This window comes from Nannobrachium achirus (genome assembly GCF_963921795.1).
Source record: "Nannobrachium achirus genome assembly, chromosome: 12".
NCBI classification, from domain to species: domain Eukaryota; kingdom Metazoa; phylum Chordata; class Actinopteri; order Myctophiformes; family Myctophidae; genus Nannobrachium; species Nannobrachium achirus.
In genome coordinates, this window is record NC_137832.1 from 34,138,464 (window position 1) to 34,148,256 (window position 9,793).

A 9,793-nucleotide genomic window follows, 5' to 3' on the forward strand; every position below is an offset into this window, starting at 1 on the left:
AATATGTGAGTATCACGATTACCTGCTCATTACGATCCCTTTCAGAACCCAACTTTGTCTTACAAGCCAACATGAAGTCAGACTTTCAGCTTTGTGTTAGGATGAACAGCTAACCCAAGTTTCTGTATGTATTTTTCAATGCCTTCTTTCAAAGTCTTATTTTTGCACTCTCAATTAGACAACCACTACATTTATTGAGGAAAAAAATATCCTAGAATCAGTAAAGCTATTTTATGCACTCTTATGCACTATTACTGGGCTGCCAACATACAAAACCTTATTTACTGGTTAAAAATGACTAAATAATGTAGCCTAGAGCACTGCTTCCCAAAGAGTGGGTCGCAGACACATTTTTATGGTTCCTACATTTCATTTTTTTGTTATTATTATTTAAAAAAAAAGAAAAAAGAAATCATGAATGAAGAAACAAATTCAATTAAAGCTGCAAGCAGCGATGACCGGGCCCTCGCAGCTCTACCCACGTCACAAGGGGCAGCAGCCAATCAGAAGAGGGAGTGGGGCTAAGTTACACCAATTAAGGACAAGGAAACAAGTTGAATCACACCAACCACAAGTTTGTACGACAAACGGTTGAAAAGTTACAGGTACTATTGAATATCGACCAATCAGAAGAGGGGGCGGGGCTTAGTTACACCAATTAAGAAGAAGAACTCTTAAACAAGTCAAATGACACCACCCACAAGTTTGTACGAGAAACGTTTGATGAGTTATAGCCAAAAAAAGGAACAACAAAGTTTCGGCCAATCAGAAGAGGGGGCAGGGCTAAGTTAAACCAATTAAGGTGAAGAACTCTGAAACAAGTCAAATGACACCACCCACAAGTTTGTACGACAAACAGTTGATGAGTTATAGCCAAATCAAGATTCAGCTGTCTGGAGTGGAGGGGGCAGCGCCAAAATGCGCGTTCTTGTTTTAGAAAACTAATGTTTAAAAAGCAGTTCAAATAGCCGATCCACCGCATTGTGATCTTGTAGATCCTCTGTTTTCACTAAGTTTGGGTCCCATGCAAACGTCTAATATCTCTTTTGGGTCACAGGCTAAAAGGTTTTGGAACCACTGGCCTAGAGGCATAATTAAGCAATTTACCCTCCATGTTTGCACTTGTTTGTTCCTCTTTACCTCCATCTCGCTCCTGCCAATCCTCAAACCCCTTGTTGCTGCCTTCTTTTAAGTATGGATATTGTCTGTCTGCATTTGATCTTTTCCTGAGCCTCGTCCTATTAGTAATGTCCACTTATTTACTCTCTCAATTTTGTACTTGACCTTTTCTCTCTGGAGCAGACTGGCTAACAATCATTTCAAAGACCTCTATGATAGTGATATTTCTATTCCTTTGACTCTTTATTATGTCTTAAATTTAGTTTGCCACGTTCACATTCGTTCCCTCATCCCCAGCTCCGTCAGTTCATACCTACATAAAGGTTGTTCCTTTCCCAGGCTCCCTCAAGAATCATTATGAGAGAGCCTTTTTAAGCTATAAGTAAAGAGGGTGCTTGCAAGCTGTAAATCTGAAATGTATCAAAACACCATGTCTTTGAACAGTCTCCAAGTCAAAATCCAGATGGTAGGGCTAACTGGAAATTGTAGAGAGCACTGGTTGGAAGTGGCATTAGATAGTGTGAATTTTGTATCATATTGAGCTCGACTCCATTTGATCCAGCTAAAGGTGGTGCAGAGCCCACTTCTCTAAATCTAAACAGCACAAAATTCTTTGGTCTTTTTTTCCTGTTCTGTTATTCTATTTACTGTTAGTTACATTTATGTATTATTGTATTGTACTGTAATGATAGGTCCTCCTCTTCCCCTTTATCTTTTTTTCCCTGTTATGTGTGTTGTTATTGTGCATTGTTTCATTGGTTTGGATGGGGTGGAAGGATGTAGCCTAGCACAGCTAAACAATCCACCCATGTTAACACACGGTGGGGATGATATATCCTGCAGTTAGTTAGCTGCATTAGTATAAAGTCTGGCTATGCCAGGCTAGGAAGGATGGGCAAGGAATGAAAGAAGAGGTGGAAAATGGGATGAACTGTACCACACTCTTTAAAGTTTCCTCGTGGTGCTCAACCTCTGGGTTCTCTGTTAAAAGTACATAATTGCTTCATTTGCTCTTACCAGACTGATCATTCATCACACGGATGGCTTTGGCCTTGGCCAACTCCAGTGCTGTGACCCATCTTTGGCGCTCCACTTCTGTGCTGGCCTTCAAATGGTAGGTGCGACCGCCACTGCTCAACACAATGTTGCAAGTGTCCTCCGTGTCGATGTGTGCTGTGGCCAGGTTGATTGTGCCACGACACGTGTGGGCCATCTCTGCCTGTGTCCTGCAATAGAACACCAAAAAGACACAGACGGACAAACAGACAGACACAAGAAACAGTGGAGCACATTAGCCTAGTACATGAACCCTAATGTCTCTGTCTGATTGTCGCAGACAGGGAATAATCTACTGTCTTTTTATTACAAAGCAGTTCAGTTCTGAAAGAGCTGGGACAAGGCTGAGGGTGGGGTATGGGCCAATTAGAATTCCCAATGGCAATAAGCAGAGGCAGAGTGGCAAGGAGTTAGAGAGAAACACCATAGATCGACAGAAATGAACACTCCAAAAGCCATGCAACAGAAGAAACACCTGGTCACTTTAAAATCTCACAAGAGATGAGAAAACGCTGTAGCACATCATTTCATTAATGAGCAAAAATAATAATTCAGATGGCAATTTGAGCATATTGGTGGTATTCGCATGACTTGTTCCTGTTCTGTGTGCGTGTGTGTGTGTGTGTGTGTGTAGAAGTGTGGATATTCAATGTTGGCATTACCAGTCGAAAACCAACTGTTGTATATTCAGTGGAACACAAACGGTCAAGATAACAAGGCCATTGTCTGACTCGAAGAGCCCATAGTGAGCAAAACCAAACAATGAATAACAGCAGCAGGGACAAAGAAAGAACACAGACTGAGAGGTTCTAAGATAGAGGGATAGCAAAGGAGTGAGAGTGAACAAGTACGAGGGAAAGAGAGAAAGTGAGGGAGAGAAAAGGGTATGAGGTGGAGAGCAAGAAATTGTTCTTGTATTCATGTATTTGTGATTCAGTATTTGTCCGTGCCTTAAGATATACAGTACTGTATGTATGTCCTGCATGTATAAGTGTAATCCTTTAAATCATTCAGCAGCAGTAGCTGTCATAAATGTTCTCCTTGTAACAAAAATGTAAAAGCAAAGCACATCTTGACATAATTACAGTTTAGCATACATAATTTTTCCAATAGCCCATTTTAGAACGCCATGGTCACTGCTTTTATTTATTTTATTTTAGAAAACGATCTAGGGAAGGGACTCTCTTTTGTCTTTTTAAGTTTGGCAATATCCCCTTTCTACTCCATGCTGGCGTGTGGGCTCCATGACATTCTGTATAGTTTTAATGTAGAACAGTATAAGAAGTTATAAGAAGCTGAGCTCAAGACAGACACCACTGTAGCTGTAGCATGCAGTAGAGTGTGCTTACATGCGCACATGTGCTTCTTGTCTTTGTGTCAATGGGACCTGAGTCACCTGACATCCATTCATCCTCACCGAGACCTAACTGCCACCAGCAGAAGGCTCTCAACAGTGTTCAGCCTACTGTATACGGTCCAGCCTCGGCCTCAGTTGACACCGACACTGCCTACTGCCTTATTAAAGAGGTTCTGGTGACAGGCTGAGGTTAGAGTTCATCTCTAAGCTCTACCTGGCGGGGATTCACTGCCACTATAACAGCATGCGCCAAGTCTTGGTATAAATGCTGATCCGGAAACAGGCACTTTAGTGCACAGCACTTTCCCAGGCAGCCTGGCACTGGACAAGTTATGCAGAAAATAGTAACGGGACAATGCAGAAGACATGCGGAGCCACAGGGAGGGCAGGGCTCCTGAACAGCCCAGCCTCCAGCCTAGCCCAGCATAGCATGGGCTTGGCAACCTGGCGCTGACCAAGACATCCAACTCTTTCAAGTGTATAGTTGAGATCCATGCAGATCCCCTCCACCCGGCAGGAAAGCAAGGCCATGCAAAGGCCATGGCATTAGAAGAGCCAAGGAAACTGCAAAAGCTGGGAAACGGAGATAAGAACTGAGGAGCATTGAGGCACTGGGGAAGAAGGGTAGGGGCAGGGGGGCCTGAGGGAGTGAGAGTGGAATTGAGGCAAATAGAGATGAGGGGAGGAGGGTCCTGTATTTTGTGCTGAGCCGGCAGAGAATTACAGGGCTTTACCTGTCGTTCCCTTGTGCACACATCCTCATAAAACACAAATCCACCGATCTGGAGCATGTAATGACAGAACAACAGCCTATAAACATATGCAAAAATAAAGAATAAAGAAATGATACAGGCTGGAGCACACACCAGATAGAACACACAGGCTGGCATAGGGGATAATACACAGTACACACACACAGGCAGAGCATGACAATGCAAATAATGAGAGACACAGGGCTGTAATAATACAAAGAGAGAGATAGAGATAAACACAGGAATCTGTCATGTTATGCCTGGTCTATACATAGTTGCATGCTAATGTCACACACGGAAAATCTACAAGCTCACAACACATTAGGGCGCAATGTGTTGTGAGCTTGTAGATCAGATATTTTTGGTGTGAGACACCCGCTTGCAAGTCGCAACTAAGTATAACTCAGGATCAGGGATAGAAATGAAAACAGAGACATATAACCAAGGTACTAGTGTGGCAGGGATAGTATGACCGAAAAGACTGGAACTGAGGATATTGGATGTGGCCAAATAGTCCCTAGTATTCTCTTTAATGTCAGTCTTCTATTCTCACCTTCACACACAAACACTTGACCACCCTGACAGACACACAACCACACACACACACACACACACACACACACACACACACACACACACACACACACACACACACACACACACACACACACACACACACACACACACACACACACACACACACACACACACACACACACACACACACACACACACACACACACACACACACACACAGTGATCTGGTGCCAAGACCAAGGAGGCCATTAACATGATTAGATCATAGCTTCCCTCCTCCTCTCCGCAGCTCTCAAGTCACTCTGTTGATTTGCCAGGCTACTGAGGCTAGCGTACAAGGCTCTGAGCAGGCCGTGCCCTCCAGCTGGGTCCCTGGCCTGGCTAGCTCACATACTCACCCAAACCACCTCCCCAACCACCCCAACTACACAGTGTCAGCAGCAGTAGCGCCATAACCTGACTCTCCATAGTGACACACGTTTCTGAGCCCCCTGCTTTGCACTCAGTGAGACACTATCCCGTTTCAGTCCTATGTCAGACCCGATCCCAGACCTTGGCTGAGAAGAGAACATGACAGAACTACTCTGCTATGAAACAGAAGGCCAGATCCACTGATATACCATCTCCCATTCCACTCAAGGCTTAATACCCCGTAATCTTCCCTAAAGCACCAAGTCGGATTTCCTGTAAGAGGTGACTAAGCGGTGCTCAGAGCATTAAAGCTGGGAGAAGTCAATTAAGAAATTAAAAATGAAAGAAAGTGCAGTGAGAAGTGGCCATGTGACATATCCTAATACGATTTACCTGATGAGCCTATCTTAGTGATTTATTATGCAAAACAGGAACAGAGGGATGTCTTGGGACATAAGGCTGACGAGGGATAAAACATGGGCACACAGTTGCAGCGTCAGAGCAAATGCGATGGAGAAAGTGCAATGTTGCATCTCTATAAAACCTATTACATTTTAACTGGCTCAAGTGCTGATGCGTCAGGTCCTCTGCAGAGTCAGATCACATATTATGGTCTGCCATCGCACTTTGACTGCTTGGCCAACAGCTGGAAATCCCATTCTGGACTGCTTCCTTTCATAAACACCGGCCTACGAAATGAAAGGTAATCCTAAGGTACAGGGGTGTCGCAACAAATTCTGGGCCCTGGGTACTTTAACTATTGAAAAATAGCAGATATACAAGCCCACAGCGCGGCACCGAGTGCCGCGCTGCGAGCTTGTAGATCTGCTATTTTTGAAAAATCTGTGCAAGTCTTTGAATATTTCAAATCCTTCTAAGGTTTTTTGAAAAACCTATGTTTCTATGTCAGTGGTGCTCGAACCTTTTCATGTCAAGGACCCCCAAAATGATATGTATTTGGCCACGGACCCCAATCTCAAAATATTTAGTTCCAGGGACCCCCCAGAAGCAAAATTTGAGTAACAAATGTTCACTTAAAAAATACATTATATTCAAAGATTTGCACACATTTTCACGACTTTTCAAAAATAGCAGATCTACAAGCTCACAGCACGGCACTCGGTCCCGCGCTGTGAGCTTGTATATCTGATATTTTTCAATAGTTAAAGCATAAAATAATTAAGCCCCCCCTTCCCCCCTTGTGACACCCCTGCTAAGGTCTTTGCTATTGACTCATGTCTTGTGGGACAAACTGACTGCTCTCACACATTGCAGTGGATACTATACTACTGATCCATGTTGTGATCCTCGTGATTGCAATGTGACAGGAGTCCGCTGGGTATTAACATGCATCATTCTATGATGATTTTTGTTCAACTGGGCGATGTCAAGCCATGCAACCACATCATACGCTTGTCTAAGCCGACACCATTAAATCTTTATAAATGGAGCATGAAGGCTTCTCTGGGCAAGTGTCGTACACACTCATGAAATCATTGGATGTTTCTCAACCACATGACCTCTAGCTTCCCTAATGTGGGGTAAACGTTCAGCAAAAATAACTAATATACAAGCTCACAACATGTTGCATTGTGAGCTTGCAGATATGCTATTTTAGAGATTTGTTGTTGAGATAAAAAAAAAAGGAACAAAAAAGACCCCTGGGGGACTCTGGTGAAAGTATATATAGGGTTTAAGTGGATAATATTAATTGGGCAGAGAGAAAGACCAAGAGTAATACAAAATAAATAGGAGTTGAGGGGCTCGGCCGCTCAGGTAACGCAGGGGTAAAGTTCCTGTAGAGTGGTGGGGGGTTCGAATCCTCAGGGGTGCATCCGGCTTGGGCGTGTGTTCCAGCAAACACAATTGGTTGTGTGTGTTCCTGGGATGGAAGCCAGGCGGGGAGGGTGAGCTCTGTTGCTATACTTGGAACTCCTACAGTTAGTCAGAGCACCTGTCAGTAGGGGTGCTGTTGAACTTTGAAGAATAGCGAATAGGTCCTCCCAGTGAAGTTCCCCACTGGCAGGTGAAAAGAAGTTCCAAGTGCATAGGAGGAGGAGGCATGTGTTTCAACACTGTCCCTAGGACCAACAAGTCCTAGGGAACCAGTAGGGTTCAGCAGTAACTACACAAGTGTGTGGGGAAATCAGGGAATAATGGATGAATTGAGAGAAAATTGGAAAAACGATTGGTTAAAAATGAATAAAAAATAAAAAAGATTAAGCCTTGGAAGCTTTAGAATTTGTTCAGGATAACACATGGTTTGTTTAATAGTGTTTTTTTTTTACTGTGCATTGATTGTATTTATCAGACACATTTTACTTATTTTTACATTTTAATAATGTATTATCACTTCATGTCCAATTCAGACAAATGAAAAGTAAAAAAGAAAATAAAGTGTTGCCATGTTTCAGTCTTAGCAGGCAAAGATATGTAGCCAAAACAGTGTGTGCGCACACAGACGCATACACACACACACACACACACACACACACACACACACACACACACACACACACACACACACACACACACACACACACACACACACACACACACACACACACACACACACACACACACATGCGTACGCACGCACGCACACGCACACACACAGCTTGAAGCCAGGCACACATAGAGCAGGCTGCCAGGCAGGCATCAGTGGAGGGGACATTTAGTCAGGATCTCCTTTGTGGCAACTTGTGCGCTTCACTGCCTCAGTGCTCGGATGTCAACAGGCTACCTTTACATCAGGGACAGCAGACACCTTACAACATAATGGACTATTAATAGAGGGTAGAGGGCGGCAACAGGGTTCTTTCCTTTCACCATCGGCACACACAAGAGTAGTATTTTGGCTCCCCCATCTCCGTCTCCACTAACCCCTCACTGGAAAAAGGACAACTGGACCCTTTGTGTGTGAAGGTGTGGCTCTATAGTGTGGAGTAGCAAGTTCCTACAGCATGGGGGAGAAATGGGTTTGGTTTGGTATAGTATATGGCATATTGTCACTTTCGGGCCAAAACAAAACATACTTAAGAAATGGAAAAAAAGAAAAACCTTTTGTTAATACTTTTCATTATTAAATATTTATAAAACCCACAGACAGACATAACTACTTTTGTACAAAATCTTTCAAAAAAAAAAAAAGGTCAAACTTTTTCAAAAATAGCACATCTAAAAGCTCACAATAAAAATTTTAACTTCTTTTGCACAACACCATATTAGGACAAAGTATAATGAAAAAATAAATATGGAGAATAGTTTCTGCCTGACAAAGATATAATGCAGTGTTTTTTGGACATTGCAAAATAACTTCAGCCAAATTCCAAGGCTGTGTTCCAACTTTTACTAAGAACAGGAATATCTGCAAGGAGAGTTGAGCTCCAAGGAGTAGACCTACATTCTGCTGGGAGACATGTAATTAATAAAACTGGGTTGGACAAGGTGACTAACTGTTGCCATACACTTTCTACAGTAGCCTATGTGCATCTTCTTCCTAGTTTCAAATAATTTTTACTTTCATATTGATGTCATAGCTCAAACTTTTCACCCAGTGCATTTGTAAATTGGTACATTGAGCTATTTTTGTATTAAGGTACTATACTCTTAGTAAATCTATCATGACACAGTCATATTCCGGTTTATATTTCTAATATCTTCAGAAGCGCTGTGGCCAAGCCAAGGAAAGGAATGGAATGACATTTTGACATTTGTTATATATTCATTTTATGTCAAATGGCGTGCTGCACAATGCACATGCATGGGTGCATGATGTCACTGACATATATGAAGGTGGTCCACTTATTGTCCATCCTGTTAGTGTGTCTTTACTCTTTACCTATGCTTGTGGAAACATGACCCCTGGAACCACCTGAGCCACAGGTGTTAAGCGATGGCAGCACACAGGTGACAACCGTGTGGTTACCAGAACCAAGACACAAAATGACATTGATGGCGAGCATGACTCACAGATAATCGTGTTACTGTCTATACTTAAATTGAACACCCCGAGCCTTGCCTTTCAGAAACAGATGGAATGCACTTAATTATTTCGTAAACGAATCACATACGTCTTTAGTGGGACAATGCAATTTAGAGGAGACAAGTTAACTTAAAGCTGGTTTGCAGACATGATTCTCAGGCGCAGTCCCTTATAGTCGCTCATTCTGTCTGACAGCAAGCAAGCTAGCCAGCAGGGAGCTATATACAATACCTTAGCTCGCTAACGTTATAGTAGCCTGCCTGCTACTGCTAGGTTACTCTTGACTATTTATTTTTTATTTCCTGTTTAAAATTAGGGGCTTTGCTGCGTACAGTGCGTGCGCGGGTATCCCTCCACCGCCAGCAGGCACTGACAATATTAAAAAGTAAAAATTCGCGCATTTCGCGGTGGAATTGCCCTTTCAATGTAAACATACTGCTGACTCCCATCATCAGCACCCTCCCTCTGACAGCCAGAGCCAGCTAACGTTAGCCCGGCCCCGCTAGCAAGCAGTGGTGGTGGTAGGTGGAAAAAAGTACTCACTTGTTTTACTCAAGTAAAAGTATCGATACTGCA

The 9,793-nt window shown here is 43.0% G+C and overlaps 1 protein-coding gene across 1 annotated transcript in view; it reads right to left on the minus strand.

Moving 5' to 3' along the window:
• osbp2b (oxysterol binding protein 2b) overlaps nucleotides 1-9,793 on the minus strand; it is a gene marked incomplete at its 5' end in the record, with an annotated part of 74,777 nt that overhangs the window by 64,280 nt on the left and 704 nt on the right. The window contains one exon of the mRNA XM_080738856.1: nucleotides 2,137-2,345. Within this exon, the coding sequence (XP_080594982.1) occupies nucleotides 2,137-2,345 (209 nt within the window). The remainder of the gene's footprint in view (nucleotides 1-2,136; nucleotides 2,346-9,793) is intronic.